This window comes from Hakea prostrata, chromosome 6 (genome assembly GCF_041222555.1).
Source record: "Hakea prostrata isolate BN-2017 chromosome 6, UWA_Hpros_2, whole genome shotgun sequence".
Classification (NCBI taxonomy): Eukaryota; Viridiplantae; Streptophyta; class Magnoliopsida; order Proteales; family Proteaceae; genus Hakea; species Hakea prostrata.
In genome coordinates this window covers 38,673,021-38,691,617 of record NC_142605.1, presented here as the reverse complement: position 1 = coordinate 38,691,617, position 18,597 = coordinate 38,673,021, and the positions used below count along the sequence as shown (strand labels likewise).

The window sequence follows — 18,597 nt, the reverse complement described above, 5'->3', positions numbered from 1 at the left end:
GAAATGCATAGAGAGGCACAGCTGGGAGACTAAGAGTGAGAGGGGGCTGAGATGAAGGTGATTAAGTTGGAGATGCTGATTACGTTGTTAGAGAGGTAGAGGCTTTCTTCCAACCATGGTTGTCAAGGCGACAAGGCGAGGTTAGGCTATAGAGGGCAGCGAAACCAATTTGCCTTAACCCAAAAATGGGCCTAGGCGGACGCTTTGACAATCATGCTTCCAACAATGAAGGACAACGTTCAAGTACTCGGCTTATGTCTGAAGCATGGAATTTGAAGATGAAAAAGCCATTATCTGGTTTTATGGGTCAAAGAGGTGATACCCGGATGGTGAAACACTAGGATGCTGAGGGTTGGATAGGGAGACCTGGTGGTGGTTGCACCAGCTCAATGTTTTCAGACTTTGTGGTGTTTTTTTTTTTTTTTGTGGGGGGGGGGGGGGGCTCAGACCTCAAACTTCACTTCCTGATGTCTTCCCATGGTTTGTATCATACAGCCACAAGATGAGGCTGAATGGCTTTTGTTTACATGCAATTACGTTTTATTGACCTTTGAACTTTCGACACCTAGAAAATAAAGGCAGTACAACATTAGACATAACCAAAAATTTTGGGATTATGAAAAGATTAATAATTCCTAATAATTATAGCTTAGGATCATGAAAAGCTTCATAGATTCTTCCTAGGAGTACAGCAAGACTTTCAAGGCCTCAGCCCTTAAGGGGGTATTTATATTTACAATCTAAGTCCTACTCTGAGTAGGAAAAGAAATACAGAAACAAGTAGGAATAGAAGTAACTAATCCTTGACTGGTTGGGAAAGTAGTCCGACACAGAATAGGAAACTGAAACAGAAAAGATAAGAAAACAAAAACATTATTAAAGTAGGAATCTTAAAGGGAAGTCCTACTCCAATAGGAGTTTAAAGAGGAGTCTGTTTCCCACGAGGAAACCTCTCGATCTGGTGCTAGCACTCACTAGCGTCAGATCCAAGCAAAGTTAATAACTAACCAAAGAAAAATCCACTTGAACAATTTGACCACAGACTTGGGGAAGCCTTGCCACTTGCCAGACCTCAGCTGGATGTGGGCTTGGCTAGGACTGAACTGCAAGGTCAGCTGCGGTGCTGGTTGGACTTGCACCTGAGATGGTGCCTCCTGGAGTTGAAGTACCTTGGGCTGGGGCTCGTAGGGATGGCCGAACCCCTCATCAGTGTTACATTCCACACATCTAACTCTTATGACCTGCTTGCTCAATGAGGTGGCATGTTACCTTTTCCATTAACTCCAATAATGTAAAAAATAGGAGCAGAAATGGTAGAAATTTTCATTGAGAAAAATCATAATCTTGTTGCTTGATCCATTCTTTCTTTTTTCTTATATTGCAGGTCTTTATGTTTTAGCTTCTGAACCTGTTCGCATCCCATGGTTTGACTTCATATTTGCTGATATTGGTGATGAACAGTCCTTACGCCAATGTTTATCTACCTTCTCTAGCCACTTGAAGCAGATTAGTGTGAGTCATGTGGACTTTTTTTGTTACTTAATGACTATCATTAAATTTGGCCAAGTGCTCCTCAAATATTGACTTTTGTTTTTCAACCTATATTTTATTTATTCATTAAAAAAAACCATATTTGTATTTTTCATCTTTGGTGAATTTGTAGGATATGTGCTTCTTATATGTTGTGTTGTAACCATGGTTCAAAATTTCTAACTGTGTTGCCGTTTCGCCCTTGGGCGTAATGGGTGAAACAAACTTTTATTTATTTATTTATTTCAATGCCATGTTTCGGTGGGTTTTTGGGGTTTTTTTGGCCTGATTTTTGGTGTCCAACCTAATTTTGAGACCAATAAATAAAATATAAGTGTTATTTTCACCTAAAACCTGACCCAAAGTGGTGTTCTTGATCCGCACATACCCGACTGTATGCGGGCGAAACTGGAAGTCTATAGAAAATGAATTTTGACAAATGTAAATTTGGATATTATGTAAGAGAACACTAAGATTTTCATTACATTTGCAACAAAATATACAACTAAAATTCTCTAAGATTTTCATTACATTGCTACAAAAAATACAAATAAAATTCAATATACAAGTAGAAGTGTAGTGTAGAATTCTATAGTCAGTACACAGTTAAAACAGTATAACATAATACTAGATGAATGAATTACAATTTACAAAGATGAGGAAGATACATATAAGAACTAAGAAGTTCACAATCACAGTACACATAAGACCTACTCTAACCTGATAATAACTGCTGCGGCAAGCTGGATCCATCCCTTAAGCTAAGGAGCACTCTAAATACTGCACATACTCAGGTCATCTCATGCCATGCTTATAGTTATCCATAAAGTCTGACATTGCCCTTCTACTGGTTGGTTCATTCACATAAAATAGGTATCCTATCTTAGGGAATGTGTCATAAGGGATATAACTCTATAACCTGTGCTCGGTACTAGAGAACTATACTCTGACTTTGGTTGTGGTACTAATTTGGTACTGTTACTACTGGCTTTGATGGATATCTAAAGATGGACTCCACAAATGTTGCAACTGCCACTTGAATCAGCAGATGAGACACCATGAGCTCGACGATATGCTCCACAATATGCTTCCCCATATTCATATCCATATCTGTCTCCAAGCACATAATACCCTTTTAGTGCAAACCGCACACTCTCACTGCCATCTGAGCTTATGGATCCTATCAAGTTTGCCAAGGTAGCCACATTTGCGTCTATTTGTGCGGTAGGTGGAACTGGCCACAGAGCCCTCTAGAGTAATCTTTAGATGGTTTTATGACGAGGTATGCCACCATGGTGCTCATCTTAGGTGACATGCTTGAACTGTGACTCCCTGGTGAATCTCATGGGGGCTCAACTGTGTCTCCGGTAGGGGAACCACCATACACTCTAGAACTCCACCATAATCATCATCATCATCATCCTTGTCATCATCATCCCTAGCATGGTTATCAAAGTGTTCGCCTAGGCTGCAAAGCGGTTTTTGAACCGTTTAAATTGTGATTGCTTAACTAACGGGCTGATTTCTTGCCGCTTTTTTGCTTAGGCACTACCGCTTTGCTGCCTTTTGCGCCATTTTGCCGCCTAGATGCTAAAGCAACAACTTTTTTTACATTTTGTAATTTGTGCATATTATTTTTTCTTTTTTTGAAATCATAATTTATTTTACGATGCCGTATATAAATTTAAATATGTGAGCCATTTTGGAATCGAGGCCCAATTTGCAAATGAACTCCAAGGCCCAAAGTGCCTGTCGGCAACAGAATGTGAAGCATGAGCCATATTCAACATTGATAATCAATGAATCATTAAATAAACAATGACTTGGAAATCAAAATAATGAGATCTATTAATTTATCATCTACATAATTATTGTTATGAATCTTATGATGCTTGATGAGATGAAGTTATGTTTTTATTCTTTTTTTGGATAATTTTTCATAATTGTGATTCTTGAATTAAAAATTTTTTTTTTGGATGAATAAATAATTAAATAAAGATGAAGAAGCAAACAACAAAGGATCCAAAAGCGGATCAAACAACCAAGATGGATTTGGGAGTTGAGACCCTAGGAAACAACAGTGAGCCTGTTCCTTGGGGAATCAACAACCGAGGGATGGGGAGTAAAGGAGATCTTAGAAGAAACCTCAAAATAAATAGCATTCCAAATAGAGTCTATAGAGCAAGATTTGGAGGTCCAACGCCTGAGATTTCGCTCCCACCACAAATGGTGGACTATTGCACCAAAGACAAGCTTACCAATCCGATCACAAATAGAGGTACCTGAAAATTTACTCAAAATCCAAGACCAGCCACGAACAAACCCAAATGAGCGGCAGGACCGGGGCCAAATATAGCTAAGGGCTTTTCTCTAAAGAGCGCTAGATAAAGGGCAAGAAAAGAACAAATGCTCAATGTCCTCAGTACCATTCCAGCATAAGATACAATTTTGGCTCACGGGAATATGGCGGGAAAGGAGGAAAGTCTGGGTAGGAAGGGCTAGGTTCAGGGCTCTCCAGAGGGTTAGGGAGTGACGGGGAATGTGATCTTTAAACCAGACCAATGTGGGCCAAGGAGGGGGAGGGGAGGGGAGGGGAGTCAGAAAAGGTTCCAAGCAAAGGAGGGAGTGAATGATTTGGTAGATGAGGGGGTCCAAGTAACAATATCATGGAGATGGGGGAAAATGGGGGGGGGGGGAGGGAGTTCCAGACATGCGTGAGACTATGGTGAGGGGATGGAACCTAGATACCTCTAGAGATAAACTCCGAGAGAAGGGTAGATTTGGGTATGCGGGTTTCATAGACTGTGTGGGAGGTAAAAGCGAGAGGAGGATACCCATCGGATGCCATGGATTTGCCAAAAAGAAGTAGTGGAACCAATAGAGATATGGGTGGTAATGGCAAGGAGAGCTCTGGGACGGAGAAGCGAAGTTTCCTCCAGGGTCCATGAAGGATTAGAGGGGATAGAGATAGTCCAGAACAAGTTAGATTTGAGAAGATAGGAGTGCACCCAATTAACCCAGATACAGTCGTGTTTGGTGACAATTTTCCAGATGAGCTTGATTAGAGCAGCGGAATTAATGTGATTGTTGAATGTTTGTTTAGTACTTTAGTTTATTATAAAAAGTATTTGTATTAAAAAATTGTTTAAAAGTAGTTATATTAAAAATATTGACTTAACCGCTTTGGTCGCTTTATTGCCGCCTAATTGCCAAGACGAAGTCCCAATCGCTTTGGCCGCTTTGTCGCTTTAATAACCATGATCCCTAACCTGAGTCTGACTAGGAGGTTGGGTCTTGTCTAGATCTTGCACTTGTGGAAGGCACAACCTCATCGTCACATGGGGCACGTACCTGACCCTTGTTAGTCATGCACTCATTGTCATCAGTGCCTACCTATTGAGCAAAATGCGGGTCAATCCTCCCTCTAGCCTAGTTCAATACTGGCTCACCCTTGTCCCTCACCCAATCTATGAGGAGGTCCTTGTCATTTGCATCCTCTTAGAAGAAATTTGTGAGATTGATGGTGTCCCACTGCTTGTTACCCTCTACCTGGGTTTATATGGTGTTGGAGCTTTAATCTTATGTTGTAGTGGACGAAGACAAGGTCATTTAGGCGCATTGTACTAAGGTTTGAGAAAATCTTGTGTCTGAGTGACATAGTAGGGCCTTTATTTATATTAATAACTTAACAAAACTGGAACAAATCTTTCTAATCTGTGACAATTACAATGAAAATGACCTAGTGAGACAATTCTACCCATTGTAATAAAATAACTACCATTGATGCTGCTTTTTAATACTCTCCCTCAAGTTGGAGCGTAGATGTTTATTATGCCCAATTTATAGATGTTTATTATGCCCAATTTGCTAATAATATTACAGAATACTTTGGTACTCACGTTTTTTGTAAGAAAATCAACCCTTTGATTTTCAAAGTTAACAAAAAGTAATACAAATCATTGCAGCCTCAATCTTTTCTTGGATAATGTGTCTATCAATCTCCACATGCTTGGTCCTATGATTCTGTACTAGATTGTGAGCTATGTTGGTTACTGATTGCTATCTGAGCATAGTTGTATAGGTGTATTTGAATCTGACCCAAGCTTTTGAAGCCACAACACCTCACAAATACCTTGAGCAATTGCCCTAAATTCAGCTTCTGCATTGGACCTTGCAACCATTGCCTGCTTTTTGCTCCTCCAAGCAACCAAAGTTACCTCCTACATGCATACAATAACCTGAGGTAGATCTTCTATCATCTAGACACCCTGCCCAATCTACATTTGTCCATGAGCTGAAACTCGTTTCCTTTTCCAAGCGTAGCCTTCAAGTGTCTCAAGATCCAATATGCTACGTCTAAGTGTTAGGACTTAGGAGTAGGGATTATGTATAGGTGGCTAACAAGACTAATTGCAAATGTGATATTTGGTTTAGTATGAGACAGATGGATCAATTTTCCCGCCAACTTCTAATAACTTTCTTGGCAACTGGTTCTGTTTCTTTTGCCTTCAGTTGTAGGTTGGGTTCACCAGGAGTCTATGTTGGCTTACACCTTAACATTCCAATTTCTTTCAGTAGGTTTAGAGTATACTTCCTTTGTGAGAGGGAAATACCATTGGCCGAATATGCCAATTCCAGTCATAGAAGTATCTAAGCTTCCCTATGTCCTTGATCTAAAATTCGGTTCCCAGAAAGGTCTTTAAGGCTGAAGTCACCTCCTCACCGATTCTTGTGGTCACAATGTCAGCCACATACGCTAAAAGTATCGTAGTACAAGATTTTTCTTTTTTAATGAACAACGTATGATCTTGTTGAAAGAACTGAATGAATCGTGAATTGTTTCTGAAGGATACAATATGAGCTCTATTTATATTCAAAACTTGCCAAATACAAAACAAGCTAAACTTCCAATGTGGGAATCTTACAAGAAAAATAAGAGATCCTAAAGATTTTAGTAAATCTACCCTTAATAAGGAAAACACAAAATAGAAAGTAAATCTAGAAAATGCATCTGCCACAAATGATTATGTCTTACAAGTTACAACACTCCACCTTAAGTTGGAGCATAGATGATTATCATGCCTAACTTGTTAATAATACCATTAACCACCTTGGTGCTTAAGCTCTTTGTAAGCACATCAGCCCGTTGATTGTCTGAAGTAACAAAAGTGATACAAATAAACCCAACCTTGATATTTTCTTTGATGAAATGTTTGTCAATCTCCACATGCTTGGTCTGCTGTACTAGGTTGTGAGCTATACTGATTGTTGACTTACTATCATAGTACAACTACATATGAACCTCCAAATGTGACCCGATCTTTTGATAAGGCCCTTTCAACCATAGTACCTCACAAATGCCCAGAGTAATTGCCCTAAACTCGGCCTTGACACTGGACCTTATTAGAACAACTTGTTTCTTGATTCTCCAAGGTACCAAGTTACCTCCCACATGCACAGAATATCCATCAGTAGATCTCCTATCAGTTGGACATCCTGCCTAGTCTGCATCTGTATGTGCCTCCATCTTCAAGTGTCCATAAGTTGAAATCAAAATCCCTTTTCCTGGGGTGGGCTTCAAGTACCTCAAGATACGATAGCTACATCCAAGCAAGAGGAGTAGGGATTATGTAGCTAACAAAACCAACTGCAAATGTGATGTTTGGCGTGCTATGAGACAAATATCAACTTTCTCCCCAAATTTTGATACCTTGTCTTGTCAATTGGTTCTCCCTCTTTCGCCTTCAAGTGTAGGTTAGGCTCAATAGGAGTCTTAACAGACTTACACCTTGGCATCCCAGTTTCCTTGAGAAGATCCAATTTATACTTCCTCTGAGAAGAGACACACCACTAGCGGAATATGTCAAACTTAGTTCCCTAAATGGTCTTTAATGCTGAAATTTCATCCTCGGTTCTACCTATGATGATAATATCCTCTACATATACTAGAAGTATAGCAGTGTGCGGACCATCTCTTTTGATTTACAAAGTGTGGTCAACATTGCTATGCTTTTAGCTGTTAGAGATCATGGCTTTGTTAAACCTTCCAAACCACGCTCTTGGAGATTACTTGAGCCCATGTAATGCCCTCTTCAACTTGCACACTTTTCCATGAGTCTCTGCAGTGGAATACTCAGGTGGCACATCCAGATACACCTCCTTTTGGAGTTCCCCATGCATAGAAGCATCTAATTGTTGTAGACTCCACTTTTTATTTACTACACATGAAATAACAGTCTGAACTGTGTTCATCTTGGCAATTGGGGCAAATGTCTTCAGGGAGTCAATGCCATAAGTCTAAGTGTAGCCTTTGGCCACCAATCTTGCCTTGTGCCTCTCAATAGTCCCCTGTGCCTCATGCTTGATCATAACCACCCATTTGCACCAATAATCTGCTTTCCTGCAGGCAAAGTCACCGATTCCCACTTTTTGTTTTTTTCTAGAGTCCGCATTTCCTTATTTATAGCTTCCTTCCAGTTTTAGTGAGATAATGCTTCTTACTAAGTGTTATGAACTAGAGTAGAAGACAAAGAGGAAATGAAACTTTGAAACTCTTACGATAAGGACTGATATAAAACATAATGGAAATAGGATGTTTGGTGTAAGTCTAAGGCTACTTCCTCAGTGCACATAATTGGAGAAGAAAGGAACTTGTTCCTGGAACACAACATCCGTAGAGACAAAGAAATGACGAGAACCAAGATGGTAACGCTTTCACCCCTTCTGTGTAGAAGGATAACCTCAAAAATGCACCGTAACTCACGATGATCCAACTTACCATGAACATGGTGGTTTCGGACAAAGGCAACACAACCAAAAGCCTTAGGTGCTACTATAAATGCTATTGTCCTTGAAATGAATCTCATGAGGGCAGCGCTAGTCTAAGACTTTAGAAGGCATTCGGTTAATTAGATAAGCTGCAATAAGAACCGCATCACCCCAACATCAAGGAGTCATATGCATAATAAACATAAGGGAATGTGCTACCTCAAGCAGGTGTCCATTCTTGCATTCGGCAACCCCATTTTGAGTTGGAGAATGTCGACGCAACTGGTCTGATGTATGATGCCATGGTCAGCTAGGCAAGAAGGGAATGCACCACCCAAGTACTTAGTTCCATTATCCGTACGTAGGATTTTGACTATAGCCCCGAACTATAGTGCTAACCATATTATGAAAATTTGGAACATGAGAAAACATCACTCTTTTGGTGAAGTAAACCCATGTTGTCCTAGTGCAACAGTCAATTTGGAACTATATTTGTTGCTACCTGAACCAGCCACCAAAACAGATTTGTAAGATGTGTGCGTATACCCACATAGCTGCCTTCTGATTGTACTCCGTATTAACCATAGCATATGCTTGCTCCTGAGATGGAAAAAGGCTCTCGGGAAAGGATATGTGCTCGAATATGATCATACCCAATAATCAGCCCTGCCAAAATGTCATAAACTTTAAGCTTGTGTAAAACGGCTGTAGAAGTCAAGGGTCTGATAATAGACTCGAAGAGTGTTGTAGTATTGACACAGGGTAAGCCCCCTTTTGTTGCAACTGATGAATCTTCCTTCGGATCTCCAAGCATTGTGCATCATTACCAACTTTGGAGTATGTTTCCTATGCAACTCTATACAATCCAGCATGTTGATGTCATGTTCACTACACATAAAGTAGCAGATAGATCAGTCACAATGGCCACCCCTGCTTCCACCGGCGAACCTCCATTTCCTTCCTCTGATAACCCTCACATGGCCACCCATGTTATTCCTGATGACCCTCTTTCCCTCTCCTCTACCCCTATCCATCATTCCACCACCTCCAACGTCAAGCCTTGGAACTCCCTTTTCAACCACCAACATCAACCTAACTGCACTGACCTTGACCTTTCTTTAATCCCTTCCTCTTCAAATGGCCCTAGCCCTGTCGCTCATTGCCCCTCTGCATCCACTGCTGGTTGCATTCAGTGATGGTCCTCTGCTATCATCGGCCAATTTATTGGCCCCCCTCCCCCTTTCGGTATCTTGAAAGCTTCACTCTCCAAACAATGGAAAGCCCAGGGTATACTGGATATCTGACTTATTGACTCTGGCATTTTTTTGTTCAAATTTGACTCCCCTGACTGTCGTTCTCGCGCCCTCGAAGGCTCCCCTTGGTTTGTAGGGAAAACCCCTGTATTCCTCAAACCCTGGACCCCTTCTCTCCCGCTTCGCAGGGTCGACTTCAGCTCCCTTCCCCTGTGGATCAATTTACCGGGTTTGCCGCTCGAGTTTTGGAACTCCGATTGTCTGAGTAGAATCGGCTCTGCCCTAGGTAAGCCCATTCGTATGCTGATGCAAAGACGCTGAATATGTCTCGCCTCTCTTACGCGAGGATCTGTGTTGAATTCTCGGCTTCAAAGGACCTACCCTCTAATGTCACTATTGCGGATGATCTTGGCCTCAAGTATAATCAAATCATTGTGTATGACTGGATTCCTTCCCGCTGTGACCTATGTTCCTCTTTCGGTCATGGCTCAGCCGAGTGCTCCTTTGCACCTATTCAACAAGCTATGTCCACCGCCCCTGGCTGTTCTCTGCCGTCTGATGACCCAAGGTTCTCTGTCGAAGCCCTTCTAAATATGAATACAATTGATGCTCTAGAGAAGATATCAATCGCCGTTCCTACTGTTGCTGCTCATTCCGTCGATGCCGTACCTGCTGCTGCTGCTCATTCTGTTGATGCTGTTCCTGCTACTGCTGCTCCTTCCGTCGCTACAAGTCTCCCGCCGGTTGCCGGACACTCAACTCCGGCAACAAATATGTACCGTAGAAGAAGAAGAAGAAGAAGTAAAGCTGCAAACATACCTGATTCACTGCTCCCTTCCTCGGTTTTCGTCAACCCTCTTGACGATGACCATTCGTTAAAGCCTGCAGTTCCAGATCGTTACTTTCCGGATAAGGATTCTGAAGCTCCCGAGATGTCGGCTCCTACCTTCGAAGTTGCTGCTACCATCAAAGCCCTAGACCGATTGGTTGAGGTAGTTGGTTCTGGTTCTAGTTCCATTGACCTCACGTCACAGGCTTTCCCAAATGATGCAACTCTAAGCAACCTAACCTCAAAAGCTTCCTCACCCAGAGCCTTCTGTAAACCCTCGTCGAAGTCCATAAACCCAAATCCCCTCTCTCCCTCTGTATCGCTTTTACCCACGCCTTCTCTCCAACTGGGGCCCACCATCTTCCAGCGAGAGTCAATTTCAAAACCTCACCACCTTTCCCCTAATACCCTCAGTCTTCCATCTAATGGGCCGAGGCCCATCGCGCCTTTTAACTTTGGACCTTTGAACCGTAAGCCTCGATCCATTAGATCTTCGCACCCTAAAGCTAAGCCCACTTCGCCTATTGGGCAACTCCTACCAACGTCCTCGGTCCATTCCAGTTCAAGGACCCACAGTTCTGAATCCTTAAACCACCCAGCCATCCCAAACCATACTCCCAACCCGCTTTCTGTTACCAATCCTTCATATCCTTCAACCGAGCCTTCATCTCCCAACTCAGACTCCTCCATTGACCCAAACATCTTTGAAACCCCCTCCCCTGGTGAATCTCAGCTGTGTGAGACTATGTTCCCTAGCCTGACCCAAAATGCTTTTCCCGACCCCAATTTTATTTGCTAAGTTTGCCCCCCCTGTTTCTTATGTCAGATTTTATTGTATGGAATGTTAGAGGCCTGAATGCAATTGCAAAACAGAGTGAAGTTAATAAATTTCTATTGGATTCCAAAGCCAACTTTTGTGCCCTCCTTGAGACTCATGTTCAAGTTGAGAGTTCCCATCGAATTTCCAATTTCTTAGCCCCTTCCTGGTCTTTTCTCTCCAACTATTCTCAAAGGCCTAATGGTAGGATTTGGATTCTTTGGAACCCCTCCTCTCTCAAAGTCTCTCTCATCGATGCTTCCCCCAATTCATGCATCTCTCTATTTCCCCTTCTAATGCCAACTCTGATTTTTATCTCACCATTGTTTATGGTTTTAACCTGGCTGTCGATCGTGCCCCTCTTTGGGACTCCATCCTTTCCTCTGCCCATGCAAATCAGCCCTGGGGTGTGGGAGGGGATTTTAACATTGTTCGTTTCTCCCATGAGAGGGTGGGTGGGCGCCCGCCCAATCCTAGTGCGGTCGAAGATTTCAACTCCTGTCTCGATGACTCTTGTATCACTGATCTAAGATGGTCAGGTCACTCTCTCTCCTGGCATAACCTCGTATTGGTGAGGACAGGATTGCATCGAAGCTTGATTGTTTTCTTGTAAATCACCATTGGCTCTCCTATTTCCCGAATTCCCATGCTTCTTTCTCCCCTCCTTGCCTCTCAGATCACTCCCCTTGCCTTGTCCATATCTTCCCTCTCTCCTCCTTCGGCCCTAAGCCTTTCAAGTTCTTTGATATGTGGACCTCCAACTCTTCTTTCTTGCCCACTGTTAAGGATGCTTGGGAGAAACCTGTTCATTGTCATTCCCTTCCCCTTATCAGTTTTGCTCGCCGGCTTAGGAACACAAAGGAAGCTCTCCGTAGCTGGAACCATTCCACCTTTGGAAATATTTCCTCCAGGGTCTCTGACTGCCGTTCAAATCTCTTGCGAACTCAAGTTTTTCTCCAAAACGACCCTCTCAACCCCATGCTCGCGGAAAATGAGAGGAATCTCTCTTCTAAGCTTTCTTCCCTTGTCCCTTTAGAAGAGAGTTTCCTTCGCCAAAAAGCCAGGATCAAATGGCTCCAGCTTGGGGACTCCAATTCCGCTTTCTTTCACCGCTCCCTTAAAGAGCATTTCAATTTTAACTCCTTTCTGCTCTCCCTATCTAGCAACGGAGTGTGGATCTTCGACCCTCCGGGCATCAAAGCCGAGGTTGTCTCCTATTTCTCAAATCTTCTCTCTCCCCCTCGATCTTCTCTCCCGCCGCGTCCCCCTCTCCCCCCGGGCCTGATTAATAAATTTGTCAGCCCTCAATCTTGCCCCTCTCTCTTTTCTATCCCTTCCCATGATGAGATCATTCATACCATTCGATCTCAAAAATCTAATCGTGCTCCCGGCCCTGACGATTTTAGTATGGGTTTTTACTCAAATGCCTGGAGCATTATTGAGGATGATCTCATCAAAGCCGTCCGCAGTTTCTTCCTCAATCCCTCTCAGCTCTCTTCCATCAACCAAACTTTCCTTTGTCTCATCCCCAAAAAGGCTGGGGCCTCTTCTCTTACTGATTTTCGCCCTATCTCCCTTTGTAATCTCCTTTACAAGTTCATCTCCAAAATCCTTGCGACTTGGCTAAAAAAGGTTATGCCTAACTTGGTTAGTGCTAACCAATCTGCTTTCATTTCGGGTCGTAGTATTGCGGATAATATTCTCCTTTGTGCAAAGATTGTCAGGGGGTTCGATAGAGCATCCCACTCCCCTGCTGCTCTCTCAAAGTGGATCTCCACAAAGCTTTCGACTCTATCTGTTGGGATTTTATTAGTGATGTTCTATTTGCCATAAGATTCCCTCCCTCCATCCATTGGATCGAAATTTGTATCTCCTCCCTTTACTTTTCAGTCATTACTAATGGTTCGCCGGCGGGCTTCTTTCCCTCTAGCGTCGGCATTCGGCAAGGTTGCCCTCTCTCTCCCTACCTTTTTTCCCTGGCTTTGGAGGTCCTATCCCGTCTCCTTCAAGCCAAGACTGATCAACTCCTAATCTCCCCCATTCCTAAGTGTAAAGCCCTCAATCTCACCCATCTCGCCTTTGCTGATGATCTCATGATTTTCTCTAAAGCCGACCTCAACTCCATCTCCTCCATCACTTCTGTCCTTTCTTTCTTCGAGTCTATCTCTGGCCTTAGGATCAATCTAGACAAATCTACTCTTTTCCTCTCTGGAGTTTCTGAGCCTCTTCGCTCCAATCTCCTGAATCTTTCGGGGTTCAAGCCTGGATCCTTCCCTGTTACCTATCTAGGGCTCCCTCTCATTTTGGGTAGGCTCTCTTGCCATCATTGTTCCCCTATGTTAGATCACATCCGTAAGTGTCTCCAGCTTTGGAAAAGCCGATTCCTCTCCTTCGCAGGTAGGGTAGAACTCATTCGATCGGTACTCCAATCTTCATACCTGTATTGGTGTGGCATCTTCCCGATAACTAAAGCCATCTCGTCTGCCATGGAATCTCTCTTCTGTGCTTTTCTTTGGAAAGGTCAGGATTCTACTCGATTCCTACGCCCCATAAGTTGGTCCAATGTTTGTTGGCCCAAATCTGAGGGGGGTCTTGGAATTCGTCGGATCCAAGAAGTTAATTCCGCTGCCTTACTCAAGCTCATCTGGAAAATTGTCACCAAAAATGACTCTATCTGGGTCAAATGGGTCCACTCTTACCTTCTCAAATCTAACTCCTTTTGGACTGTCTCCATCCCTCCTAATCCCTCTTGGACTTGGAGGAAGCTTCTCCTACTTCGGCCCCGTGCTCTAACTGTTATTACCACCCACATCTCTTCTGGATCCTCTACTTCTTTCTGGCAGGATCCGTGGCATCCGATGGGCATTCTCCTCTCGCTCTTTCCTCCCCGCACTGTATATGAGTCTCGAATCCCCAAATCTACCCTTCTCTCGGAATTCATCTCTAGTGGCACTTGGATCCCTACCCCGCATCATAGTCTCACACTTGTCTGGAATTCTCTCCCCCCTATTTACCCTCACCTCCATGATACTATAATATGGACCCCCTCCATCACCAAAACATTCACCATGTCCTCTGCTTGGAACCTCGTTCGCTCCCCCTCACCTTCCCCTCCAAGGCCCGCCCTGGTTTGGTTTAAAGACCATATTCCCCGTCACTCTCTCACCCTTTGGAGAGCCCTAAATCTAGCCCTGCCAACCCAATCTTTCCTTATTTCCCGGCACATCCCTGTTAACCCAAAATGTATCCTTTGCTGGAATGGTACTGAGGACATTGAGCATCTATTTTTTACTTGCCCTTTATCTAGTGCCCTTTGGAGGAAAGCCCTTAGTTACATTTGGCCCCGCACCCGTCGCTCCTTTGGGTTTGCCCGTGACTGGTCTTGGATTTTGAGCAAGTTCCCAGGCTCCTCTATCTGTGATCGGATTGGTAAGCTTGTGTTTGGTGCCACTGTTCATCATCTCTGGTGGGAACGTAATCTCAGGCGCTGGAATTCCAAATCCTGCTCCATTGACGCTATGTGGAATGCTATATATTTCGATGTTTCTTCTAGGATCTCCTCTCTCTCCCTCCCCTCGGTAGTTGACTCCCCAAGGAACAAGCTCATTGTTGTTACCTGGGGTCTTAACTCCCAATTCATTCCTTCTTCTTGATGTGAGCTCCTGGCTCCCTTGTTTTTGTTTTCTTGTTCCTTTGTTCCTTTAATTGATTAATTATTCATAAAAAAAAAACATTTCAAATCGTTGCAGCATCGGGTAGAAGAAGATAATTTTCTACAATACTGGGTTTAATGGAATTTAGAAGAACCGCACAACTAAGCATTCATCTTCTCCAACTTTTCTCTATTCGTACCAAGTGAAGAAGGCTTGATAGAGGTTTCATGAAGATGGCAAATCAGACCACGAGCATCAACCGCACTAGAAACAGAATGTGACCAGCGAAGGTAATTTGGTCCCATTAAGCTTAACAGTGGTCAAATGAAAGGAAAAAAATCATGGTCCCGAGAAACAAATGAAGCAAGAGGATTCTCAATACTAAATGTACCGGAAGAGGCAGGGGTAATTGGATCAGCCATCACAAGAACTAATCAGATCACAGACTATGGAATAAAAAAATTTTAGTTGGAGAAAAAAACTCACTACCAAAAATGGTTATTTTATTTTAAATTTTTTTATTTTTTATTTTTTATGACATAGGGTTAATGGGGTTGTTTGGATTGGTTCGGTTTACGTTTAGGTTGGGTCAGTTGGGTTTTGGTTGGGTTTAGTTCTAGTCAATTTTTGTTCTTTCATCAGGGAAAACAAGGGTCGATGGAGGTGTTTGAAGTTGCAATGGTATTTAAATAAAAAAATAAAAAAAAGAAGAAGAAGAAGAAGAAGAAAAAAAGGTGAGGAAAAAGGAGAAGAAGAAGGTAACATGCGGTTGTTCTGGTGATGGATTTTAGGTTGCAGTGATGGTGATGGTGACGAGGAAAAAGAAGAAGAAAGTGTCGCAGAAGAGCTTGTAGGTTGCAGGTGATGGCTTTGCTGTGTGATGCGATGGGAAAAAGGAGCAGAGGCAATAAAAAATTTAGGCGATGGCCGGAGTTAATAGTTGCAAGCGATAGATGAAGAAGCATAGGCAATAGTTGTAGGTTCCTGCGATTGTTCCTCCTTCCCCCCTTTTTTGTGGTTAGAACAAAGGGAAGGTTGACGAGCTGTCAGTATGCCCTAAAAAATACCACAACTTTTTCTACTAGTACTAGCAGGGTTAGTAGGGACTGAATCCACAAGGAAGGAGTTAACAAGATAAATCTAAAATTACTTAAGCTAGAATGAGAAACTTGTTGTTCAGAAATATGATGGAGTGAATTGTTACTACTGATAGTTTAATGAATTTGGAGAAAATTAGAAAATTTATTGAGAATAAGAGCTAGGTTTTTGAATCCACTAGTGATCAATATTTATGTTTCCTTTAACTAACAAGTGCCTACACAATTTCCTTGGTGACTAGAGCAGATATGAGTGGACTAAATAGTGAAGCAACTTACACTACTCTCTTTGTATCATATGGGTGCCAGCAACTTATGTGATACCATTACCTAAATTTAGCTGTTTCTTGCGTTCATATCACATAATTCATAACATGTTATAACTCATGCTATTGAATCCTCACGTCTAACAATTCTCACAGCTGTGATTTTGAATTATTAGAAGAATTTATCTACTAGATCTCATGACATGTAGCGAACAACCATCATACATGTAATATGAAATTTAAGCTCGTGATGCTCAATATGCAAGAATAAACGTAGATGAAAAAGTCACCACAAATTGTATTTAATCACAACATAGCAAAGATTACATCAATATGTCAGAACTAGTTTCATCATTACCCTAGACAAGAATTCTAGCCACACATGGTTGCAAGCAAATAGAAATTATAAAAGAGAAATCGAGACATGGAAAAAGAAATTAAGAAATGAGAGAAATTACTCTATCCGTGGTTGTTTCCTCCTTTTTATCTCCACCGCAGGCTATGAATTAGGGTTATCCCTAATGTATGATTCGGTCAAAAACCGCAAGGCAGTGCCGTCACATGGCAATAAAATCTTCTTTCTCTCCAAAAATATCCTTTATTCCATTTCCCATTTTCTGTTTTCGGCTCCTTCCAATTCGTGCTCATTTACCCATTAATCTGGCCCCTATTCTTTCCGATTATGGGAAACTCAAAACTAGAAAGTCGTAGATTTTTTCATCATCTTTCCAGAACATCTTGAATAACCTCAATCTGAGTTCAGACGAGAGAGTTCTTGCCAAAATACCTGAGGTAAGTCTGTTTGCAAGTTTTCAGATCTTGTTACCAATTTTGTTCATTGGGCCTCCACCTGTTTCTAATTTGGCTAAGGTTCATGCTCCCTGTAAATTCAGACAAAAAAATGATATATTTAGAGTAGGTACATGTCAAATTGTATTTAAATTAATTATCATGATACAATCTCAAAGTAAGCACAATTATTACGCATTTTTATCAACTTTTAAACTGAAATAGCTATAAAACATCACAATCGACCAAATAATCACCCCAAATCTCCTGCATGAAATGTGATGTTATCAATGGTGGTGCTCAGTGATGGATCAGATCTAGCACTGATAGTCTCGGTAGCCCATCTCGGTGAATTTTAGGGCTCTGGTTGGGCTGAAACTTGGTATTTAGCCTATTTAAGGCCTTTTGAACACATTGGTGGCCTTAGATTTGTGAGAAAATAACCCTAACTATGTCTCCTACGTCGACCCTATGTGTAAAACCGAAATTCTGTGAAATGCAAAGTTAGAGTCTTAGAGAATAGAGATTATAGATATAGAGTTAGAGTCTTAGAGAGTTAGAGACAACATGTAATGTAATTATGTAAAGATATCAAGTAATTCAAGACTTCAAGTTAATGAGTTATCATTTATCAACCATCAAGTATCAAATACAAATATACAATAACATTACACATCAAGTATTCAAGAATCAAGTCAACAAGTGATCAAAGTTCAAACTTCAAACTATCAAAGATTCAAAGTAATAAATTGTTAAACACTTAAATGTCTTCAAAATTTTACAACCATAACTCCATAAGAATTAAGAACATTACAACTTAAAACTTACAAGTTACAACTTACAAGTTACAAGACTAAGAGTATCACTGAACATTCCGCATCAATTGATTCTAAACGGTGGCCACATATGACTCCCAAGTCAATTGATCACTGAAGTATGTCACATATCGGTTTATATGATCATTATATGTTTGCATGTCAGAATACTGGAGGAATAGCGATGCAGGATAACCGTCAATCGTGGGTGGGTGAAAGAGCCATTGTTGTTGTTGTTTATATAGTTGTTGAGTATTTGGGTACGGGTTTCTAAACCACTCATTTAACAACCCACCTTCACTCCCATATGCATACTCTCCAGGTGAAGGGTCTTGAGGAATAGTATGACCTCCATAAGAAGAATACCCACCGTAATCCCGACCCGGTCTTTGTGATCCCCGTATTGGTACCCCGATGACAGGCTCTGCTGTTGTGAATCACTCGATCTAGGCTCATGCTTCCCATGTTCAATTCAAGATCATGCATGCTCGCATCATCATTCGGTTGCCCCCGCCCTTGCTTTGATCTCGCTCTTCCGACTCCTACTATAAGTCCGAGAGATAGGGAACCGTGGCTCACATGTGTCGGATGACTCGGACCTGGTGAAGGTGAGTCGGGTGACTCCCTTTGTTGACGCCGACTTCCACCGGAGAACACGACCAGCCCGATCGCCTCCATGACTCGAACTCGATGTCCGATTTGGGCCACTTGGCTGTCCGGTATGAGTGGTATCATCGGCATCATCATCCGAATCCCCACTACTAGTTGTCACCTCGGTTG

General features: G+C 42.1%; 1 protein-coding gene across 4 annotated transcripts in view; it reads left to right on the top strand.

Annotated features, from left to right (window-relative positions):
- The window catches only part of LOC149013969 (DNA mismatch repair protein MutS, type 2), a 162,086-nt gene that overhangs the window by 86,270 nt on the left and 57,219 nt on the right, over window positions 1-18,597 (top strand). For all 4 annotated transcript variants that reach the window (XM_089158269.1, XM_089158266.1, XM_089158265.1 and 1 more), the window contains one exon: window positions 1,385-1,512. In XM_089158269.1, the coding sequence (XP_089014395.1) occupies window positions 1,385-1,512 (128 nt within the window). The remainder of the gene's footprint in view (window positions 1-1,384; window positions 1,513-18,597) is intronic.